This window comes from Callospermophilus lateralis, chromosome 1 (assembly GCF_048772815.1).
Source record: "Callospermophilus lateralis isolate mCalLat2 chromosome 1, mCalLat2.hap1, whole genome shotgun sequence".
Taxonomy (NCBI): Eukaryota; Metazoa; Chordata; class Mammalia; order Rodentia; family Sciuridae; genus Callospermophilus; species Callospermophilus lateralis.
This window is the reverse complement of record NC_135305.1, coordinates 78,849,402-78,874,082: the sequence shown is the minus strand read 5'-3', so window position 1 is coordinate 78,874,082 and position 24,681 is coordinate 78,849,402. Positions and strand designations below refer to the sequence as shown.

At 33.3% G+C, this 24,681-nt stretch overlaps 1 protein-coding gene across 1 annotated transcript in view; it reads right to left on the bottom strand.

Moving 5' to 3' along the window:
- Positions 1 to 5,844: 5,844 nt before the first annotated feature.
- Positions 5,845 to 24,681, bottom strand: part of Sp4 (Sp4 transcription factor) — a 62,445-nt gene continuing 43,608 nt past the window's right edge. The window contains exons 5-6 of the mRNA XM_076863310.2: positions 21,983 to 22,182; positions 5,845 to 9,286 (exon numbers count right to left, since the gene is read on the bottom strand). Coding sequence (XP_076719425.1) covers positions 9,039 to 9,286; positions 21,983 to 22,182 — 448 coding nt within the window. The 3' untranslated portion in view covers positions 5,845 to 9,038. The remainder of the gene's footprint in view (positions 9,287 to 21,982; positions 22,183 to 24,681) is intronic.

Genomic DNA, 24,681 nt, shown 5'->3' with positions numbered 1-24,681 from the left:
AAATAAAAATAAAAAAATTTACAAGGGGTTAGATATGTAGCTCAGTGGTTTAGTGCCTCTGTTCAATCCCTGGTACCAAAAAACAAAACCCCCAAAACCAGAAATGAACTACACCCCCAACACATTGTTATTTTTTGAGATGGTGTCTCAATAAATTGTTGAGGGTCTCCCTAAATTGATGAAGTTGACCTCCAACTTGTGATCCTCCTGCCTCAGCCTCCTGAGTCAATGAGATTATAGGCATGGGCCACCTTGCCCAGCATAATTTAATATGAAGTGTTTTCTTACCCAAGTTTTACAGGTATTTTTGAATCAACCCCAACTGTCTTGAAGTGAAATGACTTCTCCACTTTCCCTTTCTCTTGATTTTCACAAGCCTTAGCAAAATGCTATGTAACTTGCATGGGCTTTTTCACAAATTATATTAGCAGTTAATTGGATGTTTTTGAGTCTGGGTTTTCTATCCACATCTTAAAGTCTGGGGCATAGGCAGAACATAAACCCACCCACCCAGGGTCCACTTTACAGAGGGACATCTATATTACCACACGGGTTCTTAAAACATTGAACTAATTCCATACCAAGAGGTGCTAGCACCTCTAATTCCTCAATATGCACCAAGACATCCAGCTCATTTATATTTTTACATATGTAAAATTTAATTAATTTACTACCACCCCGAGATCTTCTCTAGATCAACAATAAAGGCAAGGGGAGGGAGGAGGGAGAGTTGCCCTGAGACCTTCTGATGGACGAACCTGTGCTGTGGCTTCTTAGTATTTTTACTGTCACCCACTGTCCAAGTTTGTTTGGGCTGCTGCAACAAAAATACTATAAACTAGGTGGCTTATAAACAATAAAAATTTATTTCTCACAGTTCTCAAGACTAAGAAATCCAAGATAAAAGTTCTGGTAGATTTGGCATCTGGGGAGGGACACTCTGGTTCATACATGGCAACTTCTCTCTGCACTTTCACGTGGTGAGGAGGGTTAGCTAGCTCTCTGGGGCCTCTTTTATGAGGGCCCCCCATCTCCTGTTCACCTCCAAAGACCCACCTCTTAATATCATCGCCTTGAAGATTAGGTTTCAACATACAAATTTCTGAATTACACAAACATTCAGACCATAGCTCCTTTGTATCTGATGAGAACCAATAATTGCTTCCCCCCCTTTCTTTCTGTGTACTAGTCATTGAACCCAAGAGTGTTCTGCCTCTCAACTGCAATACCTAGCCCTTTTCAAAATTTTATATTGAGATAGTGTCTCACTAAATTGCCTAGATTCACCTTGATCTTGGAATCCTCCTACCCTGCCTTCAAAGTAGCTGGTATAACAGGTGTGTGCCACTATGACTGACTGCTTTTATGTTCATTTAAGGGAAATGAACTGAACTAGGAATAGGGCAGCTCTTCATTTAGTATATAAGTATGTCTAAATTTTGACTGATGGTTGTAAATTTTTAAGAACAAAGCAATGTCTTCCAGATGTAGTTTAGACCTAGCTATCGTTCAACTACAAAGAAATTAAAGCAATGAAGTTATTAGATTTTTTTAAAGATCATAATTATTTTGGGAATATTCTGAATAATGCCAGAGTTAAATGACATTTTATGTTTCTCTTATAAGAGACCCAAACAAATGAATCACAAACCTGATCGTTATTTTCACTTAGAATAAAATGCATAAGCTGAAGATAATTTTATTTGAATATATTCTCTGGTAATTTTTTCTCATATCACTGATTCTTTAGAGAAATGTCAAAGATCATGGGTTCAAATATGCATAAAGTTTAAATGAAAATTAATATTTACAAAACAAATTTAAACATTAAATATTTAAAAATTAATATTATAAAATGAGATAACATTTTTCCTAAAAGTACAGACCACCACCTATGTCTACAAATGGTAACTTAAACAAAATTTTGAGGTTTGCTTGTTTTTTAAAGTCAAAGTTTACATTTACAATTGGGCACAAGAATAAAAGTACTTCCAGCTATTTCTGGAACTAATAGATGTACTTATATACACTGATAGTACAAATTGGCATTCACAATATTTTGAAAAGCAAAGCCAAACAAGCAAACAAAACAAAGAGAAATTCTTTCTGTAGGACCCCAGATCCTGTACTAGTCATGATTTGTTCCTTAAGTGTGAAAATTTAAGTAAGTTAATATATAGGTCATCATAATAGGGCTTAATTTTCTCACAATGTTATATTTCTGTCCACATAATTCAAGAAAAAAGCAACAACTGCAATACAAAAAAACTTTCAAATTTAATCCTGAGTTATCAACCATAATTAGAAATACACATGATGCTCCACATCACATACACACATATGAACTTGACAAAGAATACCCTAACATAAAAAAGCTGGGAAGACATAACGTAGCTATGGTAAAGTTGTTGACTCTTTACAATAGCACTGAATTGAACTGGAATGTTTTTCCAGTTAGCTTATTGTGTGCCTTTACAGTGTTTTCCTCAACAGTAGTGTGTTCAAACTTAAATTGACCAAATTCTTGGAAGCCTTGATGCCCTTTTAGAGCACCATGAATTACTGATGTATTTAGTTCTAGCATAAAATTATACAAGCTAGGAACAATTTTACCAGCAGAAAATATAACTTCATTATGGCTTCCACATCTCAAAAAATACTACTACTACTACAAATAAAATATTTATTAGATGGCATTTCATAGCAAGATAATAAATAACACAATCTAAACCAAACTAACCACCTAGAAAGGCATGATTCAGTGATGAATTGAAACAACTGCTCTTTTTCCCTGTATGCTGCTTTTGTCTGAACTTTGCTCCCAGATCTGATTTCTTAGCTGTCTTGAATCCTGTTCATTTCAATTTGGCCTCCCATTACCTCAGCCTGGGATCCCTCCTGTAGACATGGTCTTCCTGTGTTCCAATATCTCTGCAGTCTGTTTCTAGTGTGGCACGTAGATTGGGATGCTCCAGGAAGACGATCATCATATAATTTTGAGGTTAGAGTACCCCACACTAGCTTACTACCCAACCTTCTAAGTAGCTGGTATTACAGGTATGTGCCACTATGCCTGACTGCTTTTATGTTCATTTAAGGGAAATGAACTGAACTAGGAATAGGGCAGCTCTTCATTTAATATGTTTAAATTTTGACTGATGGTTGTAGATTTTTAAGAACAAAGCAAAGACCTCCAGATATAGTTTAAGCCTAGCTATAGTTTGAGAAAAACACATGGGTGAAATGAGGAATTTCCACTGAAGTTTTTTTTCCTTTGAGATTTTGAGAATTCACTTTTGCTTCTTTGCAAAAAATTTCAGCATTGGTCTGTTTGGAAACTATGCCCTCTCTGATAGTCTGGATGTTTGTGTCCTCCAAAATTTGTATGTTGAAACCTGATTACCACTCTATCAGGAGATGGGCCTTTAAGAAGTGATTAGATCGTGAAAGTGGAACCCTCTTGAACAGGTAGTGTCCTTACAAGAGGCCCCAGAAAGATGTCTTGCCCTTTCTACTTTCAAGGGCACAGCTAGAAGTGTGTCCAGAACGCATGGACCAGGGAGCAGGCTCTCAGCAGGCACTGAATCCGCTGGCACTTCTGACCTTGGACTTCCAGCCTCTAGGAACTGAGAAATAAATTTCTATTGTTTATGCTATTTTGCCATAGTAGGCTGAACTGACTAAGATAACCTCTGACTTTTGGATTCACTTATAATTAATAGTAATAAATCCTCATATTACACATTACTATTAGGTGCTTGATATGGTTTTGTTAACTTCTTAATAGATATGAGGTATCATGAGGTATCGTTTTGCAAAAGAAAAGATGCAGAAAAATAAAATAACTTGGCCAAGGATGAATGGCTAGTAAGCACCTAAACCAGGAACCCAGCCAGCCTAATTCTCAGACTCCCATGGGGTACTCCCCATGGGGGAGTTAATGATCTCTGTCACAGTGCTTTGCTATCACCATGGAAAGCAACTCAGCATTCTAAACAGATCTGTAGGCTCCTTCGTTTTTCTCCCCTCTTTCTCTCTGTTCCTTGGTTTCTTCCACTATTTCCACTTGAGATTACTCTCAGGTATCCAAATATGAATGATTTCATTAGCAGAGCCCATGGCTTATGCTAATCTGCAAAACTTTTTTAAAAGAATGGAAAAACAAGCCATAGACATTCTGCTACACAATTACAACTTGGTTGTGTGTATATTAAGCAGACATTATTCCTCGAGCAGTAAATACTGCAATACATTATTCAAATTCATTGAGGAACAAAATATTTCACATTTCTTCTAAGACATCTGAAGCTTCTGCACCCCTATGATTAAGATTTGAACTTGCAAATAATAAGCTATACTGAATAAGCTCCCCCCACCCCCATGATATTGAAGTCATCTTTAATGATGGCATTGTAAACCACACCAAGGATACAGAGGTGTCGGGCTGGGCATCATAATTCACTGGTAGAGGATTTGCTTTGCCTAGATCCTGTACTCCCCTGCATACAGGTGTACATGCACACATACAAAGTAATGTTCTTAAGCACTGCTTCAATTTCCCTATTTATTAGAACAAAGTTCTATGTCAAAAAGCTATCCCATCTTTTTGATTGTCTTGTGTGGTTAAAATTCCTAGAAGTTAAAAAGCCAGATTGCTACTATATTAAAAAAAATTTAAACATATTTGTTTAATTTTCTAGTTGCATTATCCTTTTTTAAAAAATATTTTAGTTGTAGTTGGACACATACCTTTAATTTTTATGTGGCGCTGAGGATTGAACCCAGTGCCCCACATGTGCTAGGGGAGCGCTCTACTGCTGAGCTACAACCCCAGCCCCGCACTATCCTTTTTTAAAAGAATATTTTAGTTGTTGATGGACACTTAATTAATTTATACGCAGTGCTAAAAATCAAACTCAGTACCTTGCACATGCTAGGAAGCTACAACCCCAGCCCACATTATACTCTTTTATACACTATCTTCCTGTTGCCTCCAAATGTAAATTTTTCAGGTAACAGAAATATACACTTTTGTTTTTGACAGAAAATCTATTAACAAAATGTATTTTTTTGTGGTCTTATTTGGCAGAGTGACATAAATTTAACCACTCCTTGATTTAGACATTGTTATGAACATACATTAAGTTGTAATATAACCATACTTTTAGGGCTTTGCCATATAAGCTCTTTACCCAGTACACTATAAGGGACCCTGATTCCTAGAGATTTAGACTCTAGTTCTTGGCCAGTGGACCAGTTTACTTCCTTTTGGCCAGATATCCCTCAGCTGTTCCCTGCCCCCCTTTGCTGTTTATCTGAGCGCTTGGAGATGTTGTTCACTGAAGTCACCAGTCTTCATTATGTCAGTTAGGTTCTCCATGAGATCTGAAAGGCTCTCCCAAGAGGAAAAGAGTTTTTGCTTACAGACTCTGTAGCATATATACACATGATCTACTTCTTAGTGCTTCTGTGAGCTTAAATAATATTTTAATGATTTTTTCGCTTTAGATCTTCCTATAATTTCCTAACATTTATTGCTGAAAATATTTAATAAAAAGTATATCTAAATCAAAATTTAATTTCCATACATGTTCAAAGCAATGGTTACAAATTAACATGCAATTTAAAATGGTATTCTTTGGCGGTATGTTCAGAGAAATGGTGACCACATCTGAATACCAGGAATTATGAGGGATTGCCAATGCATTTTCTAGTGAGAAGCATTTTACTTTCCAGTGTTCACTGTGATAAAAAGGTTGATAGTTCAAACAATTTATTGCTGCTTTATAGTATACATAATTAAATGAAACATGTTAAACTCAAGGGAATTTTTAATAGGTTACTTGCAATTGTTATTGCAGGCAACAACTTGTACATGATTTTTATTTCCAAATCCACAAAAAACAAATTTTATACAAATCAGCACTGTAAAAATGTCAATTACAGCCCCAGAGGCTTTGCTGGCAGAGTAATTGTCTAAATTCTAGGATATGGGAAACAAGGTTTTTTCCTGGATTCATCTTTTTCTCTTTTTTTTTTCCATTTTCTTTATTCTTCTGCTGCTTTTTTTTTTTTTACAAAAAAATTTACAAGTGAAATGTTACTACGAAACTTTTTATAAGGAATTTTTGCAAAACATTTACATTTTACCATCAACTATTTCTGTTTTAAAATCATTATGTAGATTTAATACCCTATGCTGCACATCAATTTATGTGGGATGACAACTTAGTGACATGCATAAAAAAACACCACAAGGCATTAAAATGGAGACTTAAATACAAATATTGTTGCAATAAAACAGTTATAAAATTGAAAAATAGGACCTAAACATCATGCTTATCTAAGTTTGACAAATTAACTTTTTCTCCTAGATTACACACTTTTATTACTGCTCTCATGAGAGTGTGATAAATAATGACTTAACATCAAGTTCTAATGTAATCAGCAACACATACACAAACCTAACCAAAGAAAGTATACTGTAAGAAAAAACTATTCTAACACTGGAGTTCTACCATGATAAATACATAGCTTTGCACTGATAATTACAATAAAGAAAAGTTTTATAATGGTGGCAAAGGGAATGAACAGTGAAATGCCATTAAACAAGACTCTACTGCACATCTGTGCCCTATTACTTATAACAGCTATATCCCACTGAGTCAAATAAAGGACATTGAAATTTACGATTCTTATAGACAGAAAAGTGGACTCAAATGTTATGCAGAACAGACTGTCAAAATATTTCTAATTTCAGTGGTGAAATGTGCACCTGCTAACACAAATTAATATATTTTATATGCTATAAAGCTATCCAGATTCAGTTTGATAAATTTATAATAGGTCTTATTGTTGATTAAAAATAACTTGCATCTCTGATGAACATACATGGGTTTGCATTAAAACTGGTTCATGGAATAATGATTCAGAGTACTTATACTTGGTATTAACAACAACAAAAAGTGTCACTCGGAGGAAACATGATTAAAACATTAAGAAAGTTTCTTTGCATAAAAAAATTTATAGCACTGATTGTGTAGCATAATGATAGATAAAATATATATTTGATGTTTCAGCTCCTATATAATAAAATTAAAATGAACACTACCAAATGCTCCTCTGTACCAAACAAAACAACAAACTGATTCTGATGTCTTAAAGCCAGATACATCAGTTGTTAAGAGTACATTAAATAAAATATACAAAACAATTTACAAAATCCAACTAAAATTTAAAGACTTTGTTACAAGTCTACAAAAGCTTTAAGAAACTTGAAATTTATAACCACAGTGTAAAAATTTTTTTTTCCTTTAATCTCAAAGCTTTTTTATACAAACTGAAAGCACAAAAGACCTTCAGTTTTATATAACGCTACAAAGGGCTGGCCTAAAGTGTACATAGTGTAAACAGTGATCATTACAGTATTTCTCCTTCATCAAAAATACAAGAAACATCACAATTTTGGAAGAGAATTCACATGAGTAGTACTTTTCCTGAAATAATAGAGAATGCACAAGAAAACATGTACCTATATTCAAACAGTCCCCAAACCAATGATGTTAATAAACCAAGCAGGTAAAAACTTTAGTTTTTAAATGGTCAATGTTATTTTTGATTCTGTGTAAATACTTTTAAAAACGGTAAGCATCTTACTAATGCTTAAGCTATCAGAATAATCTAATTTTTTTCATATGAAACTTTTGGCCATCTTTCCTAATAAGACCCCCTTCTATAAGATCCTTGCATAAACAATGAAATATGTTTTTCTTTAGTCACTATTTGACTGTAATGTATTCTGATTCTTCAAAAATAATTTCTGCTTCATAATATATCTCTTATATATTTATTAGGCTGTGTAGACTTTTAGGAAAAATTCAGTTATTGACATAATATGAAGACATTACTGTGATATAAATTCCTAATTAACCTTCTAGCACAGTACTCAAAATAAAATGGGAATGGCCAATTTTTAGTAAAGGAAAACAAAAAATTATAATGTAGTTAAAAAATAATTTTCTGCTGACTTTGAAAAAAGTGTGATAATTCTTTCTTTGGCTACCAAGTCAAAGCATAAAGAATTCTGCACATTGTCAACATAACTCATATTTACAGAATATGAAACTACAAAATGATTTATAATCTATGCAAATATGTCCAATATAAACATTTAAAATGAAATTTTGTGGTTCAACCTAGGGTTAGGAATGTAATCAATCCTAACTTTAAAACAATGCACATTAAGTTGCTTCATTTTATTTTTCTGAAGCTATTATGAGTTGTTTAACCATTTTCTTCCCAGCATTTTCATAAGGTTTCAACCTAAAATTTAACCTAAGATTTAGCTCTAAGTTCCTCTGTGTCTCCAAAATGGAGAAAGTAATTGGATTTCACTGATTGTCTGCATACACACTACTATAATGTAGTGGTAATAAAGATCTGAGATACATCTCAGATTACTGTTTTGGAACTTATCTAATTCAACTTTTGAAGGATTTCTAACATTTAGAAAAGACGGCCAAAACTATTTTGAGTTGCTTTTCCAAAAATCAAGCTAAGGAAATATAATGTTATCTCTATCATCAATTACTATCTGTTTTCTGTGCTATAGAGAAAGAAGAAAAAAATTTACGTAAATTATTACTGCCTGAATTTATAACAAAGTACTTTCAAAGAAAATAAGTCCAATTAAGGTCCAGCCTGCAAACTACTGAGGTCTGTCTTTTTAAACATATTAATACATGATCTTTGAGAGGGGAGGATTCTGTTTAAAGGTTATGTGATACATATTTCCAAATAACTACAACTTATAGTATGGAGGAAATACTTTTCTACCTGTTTCCAGTATATTAGTTTGTTTTTGTATTTTTAAAAATTCAACACTTTACGTGTTGAACCAAAACCCTGGAATACTTAAAGAAGCCAAGAATAAAAACATGATTTCCTACTCTGTAATCCACTTGACCAGCCCATTTCCAGATTTTCAAAGGTGTGTAAACTTAAGTGCAGCACTAGAGGTCTCTATTATAAATAACTTTTCAGAATTCTTCCATGTTGGTTGAAACATTGGGTGTTGCTGGATTCGAATCTTGAGAAATGGCTGCAACTGTGACAATTCTTGGGGAGCCAAGCACCTCTGTAACAGATGAGTCCAGTTCTCCCGAGGTAACAATGGCAAGAGCTGTCCCGCCTCCTTTCTTATTCTGGTGTGTTTTGACATGTTTGGAGAGATGATCACTCCTCATAAACCTTTTAGAACATTCTGGGCATTCAAATCTTTTTTCACCTATAAGAAAAAACAGTAAATGAAGTTATTTACATTTTTCTTAAATAAAACTGTAATTTTCAATAATTTCTCTTCTGGTCATACCATACTTTTTCTATGGTATGATTTTTTTTTTTTTTGTATAGTTTACCTAGAAGCACAATGTTTTCTGTTTTTATTTTAAAATGCCATCAAACAAGTCCTACAGGAGAAAAATCAGTGAGTGAGAATATAATACTTAAGTTAAAGTCTTGGTTCTACTATGAACTAGAAATAAAAGCTGAACAAGTGAAAAAACAACTTTGGGTCTCAGTTTCTCCAACCAGAAGAATGCTTCTAATAGATGATGATGTCTACTCATCTTTAAAACTGTTACTTAGGTTTTAGTTTTAATCCCAAGGCATGAAATATTTTAGAACTATTTAAAATAAAGTAAGCCAGGAATTTAGTATTGTACTGAGTTATAAGGTAAAAATGGGAAGCAAGAACAAGCTGAATTTCAAATTAAATAAAGCTTTTAGGTTTCACAGTAAAATAATATTACTTTCTATTATACAAAGAGATCTTCATGCACTTATACAAATATACACTCTTCAAAATGTAAGACAGTCCTAGTAGAACTACTTCAGTTCTCTGGAATAAAAACAGCTAACTATAAAAGAAAAAAGGTCATCTTATTTTTGTGTAAAATGGACAAGGAATATTAAAAATATGGTTAACTGGTATATTCTGATATCTAAAATGGGTGACTATTAGCTTCTAAAATTGTTAGTTAATAAAACAAAGTGATGTTTTTCCAGTCTATCAGAACTTGGATAATAAGAAAGTTCAGTTTAGCTGATTTCATTTTATGGATCTACCTTTGACATACCAAGACAAAATCTATAAGCTCAAGTTTGTCCACATCAGATATTTTCCCGTTATATGTTTGCATTTACTTTTTTGAAATAGTAAACAATTAAATGCCTTAGATGAATTCTTAAAAGATAGTCAAACTAAAAGGCAGTAAAGGGATATGAATATTACAAATACAGATGACATTTAGGTAAGGGTGAAAATATTAAATGCAGTTCAGGCTCAATCTTGAACTCCTTCACCTTTTCAATGTCCTTATTTTTCTTTAAAAGAAAAAAACTGTTCTGGGCACACTGGTACAGCCTGTAATCAATCTAGCTACTTGGAAGGTTGAGGCAGAAGGACTACAAATTTGAGGCCAGCCTAGGCAACTTAGTGAGACCTTGTCTCAACATTAAAAGATAAAAAGGGCTGAGGGGGTATAACTCAGTGGTAGTGTGCCACAGAGTACCACCACCATGAGAGAGGGACGGAGAGGGAAAGGAGTAGAGAAATTAAAAAGAAAAAAAAAATCTGTTAACAAATTTTAAAACTGGAAAAATTGTCAGCATCTGATTTTATATTTTGTTTTATATATGAAAAGGTTGAGTTTCAGAAATTAATTTGCTTGAGAGTCATGCCATGTATTAGATTTACAGTCTGAGCTCTTTATGCTATTCTACCAGAGTGTAACTAAAGACTGATTTTACTTTATAGCAACAAAGGCTGTGAATTATCAAAATCAGATGGTGATAGCCTAAAGACATGGAATCATTCATAAGTACACAGCTGGAGATCAACCTGTACATAATGGCCATTTAACAAATATGTATTAACTGTGATATTCATAAACTCAGTAATTTTTCAATAACAATCTGTAGATTATCTACAACATGCCAGGGACTGCTGATATGAAAAATAAACAAGTGAGTCTCTCACTTTAAGAAGCTTCCTTTCTCTTGAGAGTTATTGTAACCATGTAAAGCTATCAGTCCCAAAGAAATTCTAGCGCTCAGATATTCAGTGGCATATGATAAGATAAAAGGGAAATAATGGTGATGTGGTTTGTGTTTGGATTTCCCGTCTACTCAGTGGTGTGGGCATCCAGTTAATCTTAAGCAAGATAAGTTTCCTAAAATCTCATATGTGCAAATTATGTTGTATAATTCTTTTCATTAAAGGAATGACTCATTTCAGTTCATTAACCTTTTCCACAGAGAAGTAAGTTGTTTTGTCAGACAATTTCTAAATTTCCCACCCTCAGCAAACATTATCAGTATACTTTAACTCAAGGACATACAGTACTTATACTAAGTATATATGATATCTTTTTAATAATTACTTTTATAATTATTAACAATATATGATTACTTCTTATAATTAATGCATCTAATTATCAAAACTGTTGGTACTGGTTACTTTGGTAGAAAGAATGACCCTATAAAGACATCCAATCCCTGAAACCTATAAATGTGTTACACGGTAAAAGAGACTTTGCAGATGTAACTAAGCTTATAGAGCTAATATACAGGGAGTGTTCTGAATTATCTAAGTTGGCTGGTCACATGAGCTGGTCAAAGCAGAGGACTTACTTTACCTGGAGTCAGAGAGATTAGAAATGTGAGAGGGACCTGACCTGAGTAACTGGATGGGGTCACGTGGCAAGACTGCAAAAAAAAAACATGGGTAGTCTGCCTCTAAAAGCAAACACTGGGAGCCCAGTTGACAAGCAGCAAGGAAAATGGGACCTTAGTCCAACCACTGCAAAAAGCTGAATTTAACTGCCAAGAAGAATGAGTTTGGAGCAGATACTTTCCTAGAGTCTTCATGAAAGAATGTGGCCCTGTTGACACCTGGATTCTGGTTCTATGAGATGCTGAGAAGGGTCATCAACTAAGCCCACTCAGACTTCTGACCTAAAGAAACTGAGATAATAAAGCATGCTATTTTAAGCTGGTATATGTGTGATGTTTTCTTCAACTCCTCTTTATAAAAACAAACGCAGAATTTTGCCAAATATTTACTTGTATTTAAGTAATAATGATTTTTTTTCTTTCATTAGTAATTATACTACCTGATTTTCAAATGTTCAAACATTTTTTAATTCCTGGATTAAACTTTGCTTAGTTATGATAGCCTATCTTTTTTACATATTGCCGAATTTAGTTTGTCAACATTTTATTGAGAATTTTGACACCTAAACTTTTGATATTGGTCTGCAGTGTTCTCCTTCTTACCTTGTGAAGTCTTTGGTTTTGCTATATCATTGTGGGCCTTGCACAGTGAGTTGTACAGTATTTCCTCATAAATTTTCAGAGACTGTGTAGAACTGATATTTCTTTCTTAAGTGATATAATTGGACAATCAAATCATCTGGGCCCTGGGTTTTCTTTGTTCAAAGTTTTAAAGTACATAACCAATTTCTTTAACAAATATTGAACTATTCATGTTTATCTATTTCTTGTTGAACAAGTATTTGTAGTTTGTGTCTTTTAAGGAGTTGATTCTCAAATTTAGAAAGCAGAGTTATGCTCAGCACTCCTTTATTACCCATTTAATGTTTACTGGGTCTTTAGTAACGTTGGTAAATTTTCTTGACAGTCTACCTAAAAAGACTTACTAGTTTTATCTTTTTTTAAAAAATTGATTTAAAAAAATGACAGCGGAATGCATTACAATTCTTTTTACACGTATACACAGTACAATTTTTCATATCTCTGGTTGTATATAAAGTATGTTGTACCAATTTGTGTCTTCATACATGTACTTTGGATAATGATGTCTATCCATTCCACCTTTGGTTTGATTAAATTTCTCTTTTTCTATTTTCAATTTATTTCTGCTTTTTATTATTTCCTAACTTCTTATTTTGGATTTAATTTGCTCATGTTCTAGTTTCCTACAATGAAAGCTCATCAGTTTACTGACTGAATGCACTCCTTCTTTTTAAATAGGAGGATTTAATGGTATAAATCCACTGTAAGCATCACTTTACCTGAATCCTACACATTTTTTTTTGTTTTTGTTTTTGGTACCAGTGATTGAATTCAGGGGCACATAACCACTGAGGCACATCTTTGCTTTTGTTTTTGGTACCAGTGATTGAATTCAGGGGCATATAACCACTGAGTCACATCCCCAGCCCATTTTAAATTTTATTTTAGAGACAGGGTCTCACTGGGTTGCGTAGGGCCTCACTAAGTTACTGAGGCTGGCTTTGACCTTTCAATCCTCCTGCCTTAGCTTCCCGAGCCACTGGGATTATAGGTATGTGGCACTGCACCTGGCCTATAAGTCTTAGTATTTGTATTTTCATTCAGTTGAAAAAAAATTACTAATTTCCCTGGAGACTTCCTCTTGATCCATCAGTTAATCAGAAATGTGTGATTTAATTTCCAAACATTGGGGATTTTCCAGATATTTTTATTTGATTTGTAGTTTAATTCACTGATGATGAGAATATACTTTGAATGATATTTGTTCTTTTTAACTTGTTAAGGTATGTTCATAGTACAGAACATGATCTCTCTTTGTGTTACATGCACCTTAGTGCTTGCTCTTCCACTGAGCTACATCCATAGCCCTTTTTATTTATTTTGAGACAGGTTCTGGCTAAATTGCTCAGCTAGGATTAAACTTGTGAACTGCCTCAACCTTTCCAAGTATTTGGGATTACAAGTATGTGGCTCCATGTTGGGCTTCATCTACACTTGAATAAAATATGAACTTTGCTGGAATAAGATTTTAAAGTGAGTTTTTGAGTGTAATTAATTGGTTCATTTAAAAAAAAAAAAAAAAAAAGGTCATCTGATAGTTAGGTGCAGTGGTGCATGACTATAATCCCAGTTACTTGACAGATTGAGACAGGAAAAGTTGAGGCCAGTCTCAGTCATTTAGCGAGACCCTGTCTTAAAATAAAAATAACAAGGACTAGTGATGTGGTTCTATGGTAAAGCATCCCTGGATTCAATCACCAGTGGGGCCTTCCTCTAAAACAAAACAAAAAAAAGTCATCTGACAATTTTAATTAGTATGTTTAAGCCATATAATTATTGATTTGACTAGAATTAAGTCTATCACCTTATTATCTGTTTTCTGTTCGTTTTTCATTTTCCTTTCCCCTTTCCTTTTTATTTTGGATTTTTAAAAACATTTTTTAGTTGTTGATGTGTATTTACTTCTTTATACGTGGTGCTGAGAATTGAACCCAGTGCTTCATACGTGTGAGGCAAGTGCTCTACTGCTAAGCCACAACTCCAGCCCCATATTTTGTAGTATTTTAATAGTTAGTATTCTAATTTAATTTATAGAATTATCTAATTCTATAATGTATCAGATATTTTATAGGAGTTACATTTAATTTTTATTATTTGTTCTTCCTTCTAGTTTCTCTCTAGTAATATTTATTTTTGCCATGAAGAACTTCCTTAGCATTTCTTTTGGAGCAAATTTGATGCCAAAAACTTTTTAAGTCTTCCTTCATCTGAAAATAACTTTACTTGGCTTTTGTTACTCAGGATATTTCCACTGGATATAAAATACTGAATTGACAGATCTTTTCTTTTTCAGGCCTCCGAAGTTTCTGAGGAGAAATCTGCCATTATTCAAATTTTTGTTCCCCCATATGTAAAATGTGTTATTTTCCTTTGGCTCCTTTTAAGATTTTTTTTCTTTAACTTTCTTTTCTTACTTCTCTCTCAAGATACAGGAGTTTCTCCAGTAGTGTCTTCTGTTGGATGTGGCAGTGCACACCTAAAATCTCAGTAACTAGGGACGCTAAGGCAAGAAGGATCACAAGTTCAAAGCCAGCTTCAGCAACTTAGTGGGTTCCTAAGCAATTAAGCAAGACCCTGTCTCAAACAACCAAAGAGGCTGGAGTTGTACAGCCTCTATAGGTTTGATTCCTGGTACCAAAAAAAAAAAGCCAGTTGTACAGTTATGTTTTTTGCCTATACCTATGCAGCACCCACAGGATCAGAAACACTGGTGAAAAACACCTTTGAAACTCACCCATATTATGCACTGTTTTACAAGTTTGATTTCACTCCTCAGTTGCCAGTTATTGTTTAATTTTCACTATTGTCATTCAGATGCTCGAGAAAACAGACTAATGCCCCAGAGTTTTTAGTGTAATCAAATGGCACTGACAGGCTGCAGACAGCTTGATCCATTGTGGCTGACAGTGAACTAAAAGACAACACTTTGGACCATTTCACTAACTTCTGAGGCATCTATATAAATAATACTGGGAGAAATTTCAGTGCAAGTGATAGAGTTCTTATTTTTGATCCAATTTTCTTTTTTTTTTTTTTAAAGTTTTAAAATAAACATTAGGCATGGATTTGCCAAACACATCAGTGTGAAATAACCATTTTTTTCAAATCACAGAACTTAAAATTAAATTCATGAAATCAAAGATGTTTCTTAAAAAGTGATAGTTCTCTAATAGTATAGTAAGTGTGCAAGATATCTACAATAAAATATTCATAAAGGTAAACTACATTAACAGATGAACACATCAAATATATACATCTATACAACATACATATTATAGGCAATGTGACTTGGTCACATTGTTGTACTATTTCCCAATTAACAGGAAAAGTAATTGTAAATCTTGAAGGTTAAGAAAAAACAGATTAAATATTTACTACAACAAAAATAGAAAAGGAAGTTATCAACAAAATGATGGTGTCATACTTTTGCAAATGAAAACAGAGATTATCAAAGAAGAGATGTTGTAGAAGAGACCAGTCTATCTTCTGAGGAAACCTGTAAGAGTCTGGGACTCAAAATGGTGAGAAGGAAACAAAGAGTATAAAATAGAAAAAGTCTATACATGGAATATAAGTCCTACTATCAATTTTTGGATAAATAAAAATTGGAGCAAAATATTTGAGGATCTGTATGTATCTAAAGAAACATTACTTGGGTTTGGGTTATATTATTGAATTTTGCTAATTAGACATCTTCCAGTGTTGATACAGTTCCCCACGAAAGAGGCTTACAATGAAAGTGACCAGCCTATAATAAAGTTTTCATAATCTTTCACTTAAACATATTCTTTAATCATCATGATTAACTTGAATAAAAAATAAGTTTCACTGTACAATTCAGAAAAAGCCAGATAGAGACAAAAAACTATATTGAATGACATATGAAAAACTCAAGATATTTACAGCAAGTACCTGCATCCATCTTATGAAAACAGCAAGCAGTAAAAAAAATAAAAATAAAAAACATAAACAATAAAAGACATTGTTGGAAATGAGAAAACAATTCAATAGAAATATATGACAGAGTAAAGAATGTCACAGAAAATAAAAGAACAAAGCGATATGAAATAAATAAAAATAAAGCAAAGGCATTGTATATATCTACAACTAAAAAAAAATTGGTAAGACATAATTACATTGGGTATCCACCTCATATAATGACATGAGAAAGGCATTAACCTCTGATATTCTTTCCAACAATTCATAATCTAATTCAATCTAATAATTTAGTCTCATCATGAGAAAACACTAGATAAACCCAAATTAGGGAACATCTTACAAAATACCTAACCTAGTTTTGTCAAAGTGTAATGACAATAAAAGATAAGAAAAGAACTAGGAAAATCCCAAAGATTGCAAGAGACTAAGGCGCCATGACAAATAAATAAAATGTGTTATTCTAGATTTAAACGTAGAGAAGTGTATTTGTGGCAAAGTCTGTAGTTTAACTAACAGTATGGTGATGATTTCTTAGTTTTCATAAGTCACTGTGGTTAATAAGAAGTTAGCATCAAGGGAACTTTCATAAAGAATACATAAAAACTTCACATTATCTTTTCAACTTTATTAAGCATAAAATTATTCCAAAATAAAAAGTAACAAAGTTGTAGGGGGAAAAAAAAATCACATCACCTTTCAAAAAAAAAAAAAAAAAAAAAAAAAAAAACCCAAGAGAGAATGACAATGAATTTTTAATTGGTAAAACAGAAGCAAAAAGACAACAGAGTAATGCAATTGATGTTTTAAGGGAATATGATTTTGAATCTAGAACACTATATTAGTCAAATTAAGTGGAAAAGCAAAATAAGTTTTCAGACAAAATCACTATCCCTTTCTTTTCTTGATTAGGAAGCATTTCAGAATATTTTTCCAGCAATGAAAGGAGTAAACCAAGAAAAATGATGAGATCTTTGGAACCAATATGAGATCTAAACCATATAGCAGGCAAGAAAGATCTCATGATTACAGAAACATGGAATCTCCAGAATATGGAGAAAATGAATGAAGTTGGTTCTATTCTTGAAAACTTGAAATAATTGCAAAAGTGATAAAGTTACATAATACAAAAAAAAAAAAAAAAGGTAGAAACTCGCTAGAGAAACGAAAAACAATATGAAGAAAACAATAACAGTACATATACGATCATAATGTAATTATGAAATAATTTTCAACTTTAAAAAATTAAGCTATTAAAAATAGATTAGCATTTATTGATGAAAATATAAGCATTTTAACCTCAAGAGAAAGAGAGGGTAACCTTTTAGGTGAGTGAAATTAAGAGGATAAAAAAAATGAAGAACAGACATGTAATATCTATATTATAGAGGGGTAAATCAAGAGATAATGTGTGACCTCTATAAAGTTTGAAAAGATAATCTTCTAGCTGGGTGTGGTGGTGAACAACCATAATCCCAGCTACTTGGCAGGTTGAAGCAAGAGGATCACAAGCCTGGGGCTAGCTGTAGCAATTTAGCAAGACCCTGTATCAAAATAAAAAGTGGGACGTAGCTCAGTGGTAAAGCACTCCTGGGTTCAATCTCTAGTACAACAACAACAAGGAGGAGGAGGAAAAAGAGAATAATTAATGAAATGAAGAAGTATATAATTTAAAAAAACAATCTTTTAAAAATATTTGCAGTGCTAGAGATCGAAATCCAGGCAAACATAAGCTCCTTTATAGGATTTGATTTTTTTTTTTTTTTTTTTTTTTAAAGAGGGAGAGAAGCAGAGAGAGGGAGAGAGGCAGAGAGAGAATTTTTTTTATATTTATTTTTTAGTTTTTTTTTGGCGGACACAACATCTTTGTTTGTATGTGGTGCTGAGGATCGAACCCCGGCCGCACTCATGCCAGGTGAGCGTGCTACCGCTTGAGCCACATCCCCAGCCCTGGATTTGATTTTTAAACACTGCATACATGTATCATTTTGAAGATCTTTACATTCTTTCCCCCAAACAAATACATCATTCACTATATTCAGCAGTGATTAAAAATAACTCATTTATTCATTCATAGTAATTCAATGTGTTTCTACTGATAGTAGTGGTTAAACACTGAATAAAATGGTTCTTGCCCTGGATGGTCAAGGCTTTCAACTTAACACTTAACAGTTATTCTAAAAGGTATTTTATTTCTCTCTCTCTCTCTTTCTCTCTCACACACACACACACAACACACACACACACACACACACACACTTTTTTGTTGTTGGTTTGTTTTTTGGTGGTGCTGGGCTCAAACCAAGGGCCTCACACATGCTAGGCAAAAGGATGTACCACTGAGCCACATCTACAACTTCTTCATTTTGTTTTCAACAAACTCAGTAAACATGTAGAAGTTACTATGTTAAAATCTTTTTAAAAAGTAACATTTGTAAGTATGCTGATATTGAGTTTACTATTTGTGTTACTATGTTTTGTTTTTTTCATGGTGCTGGTGATAGGGCCTTGTACATGACAGGTAAATGCTCTACCATCAAGCTATATTCCTAGTCCCTAAAAAATTTTAATTAAACAATTTTGGGGGGCTGTAGCTGTGGCTCAGTGGCAGAGCACTTGCCTAGCATGTGTGAAGCACTGGGTTCGATCCTCAGCACCACATAAAATAATAAATAAATAAAACAAAAAAGGTATTGTGTTCATCTGCAACTACAAAAATTAAAAAAAAACAATTTTGGATAGGGTGTATTTAAGACATTTGTATCAATAAGCATGCATAATGTATATTTGATTCTCAATCATCAAGCTAGTAGATGATGATGATGGCATGAATCATATTTTTTAAAAAGAGATGGCCTAAATAATTAACAATTGTTAATATTTAACTTTAAAGCCTATGTACACGTAAATCCTTTAGTAAACCTGTCTTGTATATCTGTGTGAATGTAGATGTGTGGCACATCAGGATTTTATAAACCCATCATCTTTTTGGACAAAATGATGCAATCACAGTGTTAGATTCCACATCAAAGTTGTAATTTTTCTTAACTTCCTTAATCTTTCTTACTGCTATTCCAGGGTGGAAATACAACATTCCTCTTCTATAGACATAAATAGCAGATAATTTTCCCACAAAAAAACAACATTATTAAGGAATTAATTTTAATCACATCATAGTTGACAATGTCAAGGGTGAGTTGGCATTAAAAGCCTCATAAAATACAGGAAGGTATAAAAACTTTTATAAAAAACTTATAACTCACTATTTTAGTACTAAGTCCTCCAGGGATTGAGCCAATAAACTAATACTCACTGTTGTTACTACTATGTGTGAATGTCAAATCAGATAATTTTACATTTAACATTTTTTCTTTTCTGAGACTGTACAAAGGAGCTAATTTCTATCTCATAGAGTTGCTGCTATAATCAACATATTCAAAATATCTAATAAATGGTAATTGATTAAAAAAAATGTTAGTTCTAAGCCAGACATGGGGACATGCCTCTAATCTCAGTTGACTCAGGAGGCTGAGGGAGAAGGATCACAAGTTAAGAGGCCAGCCTCAGCAACTTGTCTTAAAATAAAAAAGCTCAGTGGTAGAGTGCTCCTGGGTTCAATCCCCAGCTCCCTGCCATCAAAAGAAAAAGTCAGTTGTCCTCCTTTTGTTCCACATATACTTGGTATAAGTTAAGGTTAATTCAATAATCTACTTAAACTAATTTGTTCAGCAGTTGAATACTGATATATGACAGGCATGTTCTAAATAGAGTGGGTGAATGTTCTGAGAGACAGAGACAGAGAGAGAGAGAGAGCGAGAGAGAGAGAGAGACAGACAGATGTAGGGGGACTGCTTTCCCAGATGTCAAGAACTAACATAAACCTATGATAATTATTACAGATCAATAGAGAAAGAATGAGTAGACAATAAACGACTTCCTAGTTGGGCATGGTGGCACATCCCTGTAATTCTAGTGACTTAGAGGAGGTTGTGAGGCAGGAGAAGCAAGAGTCTGAAGTTAGCCTCCAGCAACTTAGCAACTCTATCTCAAAATAAAAAAATAAAAGGGCTAGGGATATACTTCAGTGCCCCTAGGTTCAGTCCCAGTATGCCCCCCCCCAAAAAAAAAGAAATTACTTTCCATACGGAAGAGAAATAAAATTGCAGCCCTGATTCATAAAAAAAAGAACTGATTGAACAAACCAAAAACCTTGACTGTTAAAAGGCCAAATTAATAAAAAGAAAACTAAAGCCATTAAAAGAAAATGTTTGAATAAACTTTAAAAAATCCTGGGAAAGAAGAAAATTTCATAAACAAAAGGCAAAAATCAAAAGATTTATATCTAATTAAATAAAACTATAGAACTTCTGCATGACACAGTATAGCATAATTTAAAAAAAAGGTTTGAAATACAGAATCTGTAACATATAAGAAAAAAGAAAACAATTCAAAAAACAAACGAGGAAAAGAAAAATGAACAGAAAAAATATATATAAATGACCCATACACATATGAAAAGATGACTGATCTCACTGATAATTAGGAAAAATACAAATTAAAAAAAAATAGAAACCATTGTAGATAGACAAAAAACTTCTGAGCCCTAATGTTGCTAACAAGTGAGCACACAGCAAAGTGGAAACTAATGTCTCCTACTAGTGAGTAGAGATTGTAATGGCCACTGTGAAGATCCTTTAGCTATTATTTAGCATAACCACATATACATGTTCTCTAGTATCCAGTAATACAATTCTCCACATGTTCACTGAATATTCACAGCAGCAAAGTTTGTGACAGAAAAAAAAAAAAAAAAAAAAACTAACAATAACCTCAACAGACTGGGAAATGAATTAACATAGGTGGTACAGTCATGTGACAGAATACTACATAGCTGTTAAGGCACACATACTTGAAAATATACACATATATGTACTTGAATAATTTTTAAAACATAAGTAAAATTATGACTGAAACACTTATGGAACATTTTTTTAATTTACACAAAACATTATTTTATATAGAGAATCATGAATAATTTGTGTAAAGGTATTAGAGATGCACTAAAAACTTTAACACATCAATAAATTCATTGGAGCTGTTGTCTTCAATATTGACTTTGAAAGAGATTTGTTTTACTAAATATAATTTTTTATTTTTTGTGGTCCTGGGGATTGAACTCAGAGTCTCACATTCCTAGCCCCTCAGAAAATAAAATATCAACAACTGTCAGTTCTGAGTGAGAACTGGGTATGTCATATTATTCTTGATGAATTTTCTGAATTTGTAAAGACAAAATAAAACTAATGAAGGTCACTTCTAAGATCAAAATCCAATTGTCTGTTTATCTATTTAAACACTGATGAAAAATATTATGGGAATTCAACAAACTAAGAACACAAGATAAGCAAAAGGAACAAATTCCTCCACATCATTTAAATACACTGATAAAGCTTACAAAAAGTAGGAAAAAACACATTTCAGGAATGAAGTAAAAAAATTTTATCATCAACATCTTTTATATAATTACTAAAGTGAATTCTTTCTTCTTCATTTGCATATTTCTAATCTGACAGATGGACATTTTAGCAACAGATTAGCTAAGTATTAAGCAAACAAACAAACAAAAAAACCAAGTAAAACATACAAGTCCTACTAAAATAAACCAACTAACCTGTATGGGTTCTTCTATGTCTCTGAAGCTCATCACTCCTTGTGAATCTTTTACCACAAAACATCCAGTTGCATATAAAAGGTCTTTCTCCAGTATGCCAGCGAAGATGTGCTCGGAGGTGAGATGTTTTGCCATAAACTTTTCCACATCCTTCAATATGACAGATATGCTGTTTCTTTTTTCCAGGTTCATTACTGCTCCTGCCAAAAAACAAAACCAAATAATAGTTACATTTTCAAAACTAAGTTTATAACTATGAAAAACTAAAAGGGAATCAAGATAATTAAATGATGCTTTTCTGAATAGGTTTGTTTAATCATGATCTCACAACAGCAGTTAAAGTCAGAAAGATTTCAATTGAAGAAAAAATAGCCAAGTGTGGTGGTATATACCTGAAATCCCAAAGAGACTTGGGAGGCTGAGGCAGGAGGATCTCAAGTTTAAGGCCAGCCTTAGCAACTGAGAGCTTTAGCAATTTAGCAAGACCCTGTCTCGAAACATAAAATTATGAAAAGGATGGGGTAGCTCTGTGCTTAAACACCCTGGAATCCAATTCCTAGTACCAAATAAAATAAATAAATTACGTTTGTGTATTGAACACAAAATTGCTATAAAAACTTGTAAACTTCCTCAGTGCTTACGTCTACTATGGACCTCAGGTTCCTTCCCTCACAGGCTCTCATCTTGGGGGAATAATCTCTTTAAGCTTTTTAAGACACTTTAAAATTCTCCTCTAAAATATCAAAAGGATGGCTAACTCCTGTTCAAAGTATAAGGTGCAGAATTTTATTTCCAGCAGGACAGTGTGAGGAGGAGTTCCTTGGATCTACTTGCCAGCAAAACTGGTAAAAATTATAAGACAAAATACCATTTTTGTTTCTGGAAATGGTCCTTCTAGGAACAAATAACAGTAAACACACGTTTATTCAAGAAAATCTAACAGAACTGGTAAGAGCAACCACAAGCCTATGGTTTTTGAACCAAGACTCAATCCTTCCCCTCTTTCTCCCATCTTCATGACACAGGAAACAGATGCAGCCAAGAATAGGGTTCCTTCTCCTCCCACCTCTTAGCTGAAGGGCTATATTCCCAGGAGGAGCAGGATACAACATTTCTCATCCTATCCCCAGCTACCCACTGTTGTGACTAAGTTCTAGTCAGTGTGTGGCTGAGAAACCTTGAGACTCCCTTTTTCCATCAACCCCAACCCTGGAACATAGGCACTACCTCGGATGTGACAAGATGAAAAATCTATGACCCAAATGGACAGTAAGCTACTTCATTCACAGTTCATAAATTGGATCTTCTAAGCTGGAAGAGGCAAGATGAGAAGACCTGAGGCTACTGCTATCCCTGCCACCATGCACTTAGCTCCTAAAACAGGGTGTCACTCAGAGAGAAATGTGCCATCTTTCAACCACCAGCTAGAAAGCCATGACTCAAATTTTGCCCAGAAAGAGATAAGCACACCATCAGAGAGTTCCAAATCTTTTCCTAAAGGAAGTGACAATTTACAATGAAGCTGAGTAAGTTCAAGTCTAAGGGTGTCTCAAACAAGTAAATATTATTACAAAAGAGGATCGGGAGATTTAACAGCTTCATTAGATATATAGGCTCACCTCAAAATTAGTTCAATCATAAATGAAAAAGGGGACATCGCTATCAATCTTACAAAAATAAAAAGAATTATAAAGGAATTACTAGATAGACAAATTCTAGAGACAAAATGTAAAACTGACTCAGGAACAGTCGACCAGAATAAATCCATAATGAGTAAGGAGATTAATTTGGTAATCAAAACTACCCAAAAGTAAAGTCCAAGATAAAGAGCTTCACTGGTCAATTCCAGAAAGCATTTAAAGAATATCAATTCTTCAAAAATAAAACTGGAGAGAACATATCTCCAGTCATTCTATGGGGCCAGTATTACTATTTCCAAAACCAGATAAGGACAATACAAGAAAAGAAAACCAAAGACCAGTATCTCTTTTGGGTATAGATGTAAAAATTCTTAACAGTATACTATCAAAGTGAATCCAACAACATATAAAAAGAATTATACACCATGATCAAGTTGGATACATTCCAGAAATGCAAAATGATTTAATATCTGATAATCAACTAATGTAACATATTGGTAAAATAAAAATAAAAGCACATGATCACCACAACAAATGCAGGAAAGCACATGACACAATAAATATCCTTTCATAATAAAAATACTCAACAAAATAGGAATAGAAAGATGTTTCCTTAACTTGATAAAGGGACTCAGAGCTAAGATCAGAAACAAAACAAGGATGTATACTTTTGCCACTTCTATTCAACATTGTACTCAAAGTTCTAGACAAGGCAATTAACGTGAGGGGAAGGAGACAGCGGGGGAAAGAGAAACTGAACTCTTTCTCTAGAGTGGAAAATTGTAAAATCTTTATTCACAGATGCCATAAATGTACATATAGAAATCCTAAGGGATCCACTGAAAAAAAAAAAAGCTACTAGAACTAATGAAAAATTTAGCAAAAATTTTAGGCCAGCAGATCAATATATTAAAAGTTTATTTTTGTACAACTAGAATGAATAATCAAGAAAACCATTTCATTTATAATATGCAAAAAGAAGAAAGTCAGAATAAATTTAACAAACATGCTAAAATTTTATTCTAAAAACTATAAAACATTGACAAAAAATCAGCAAGA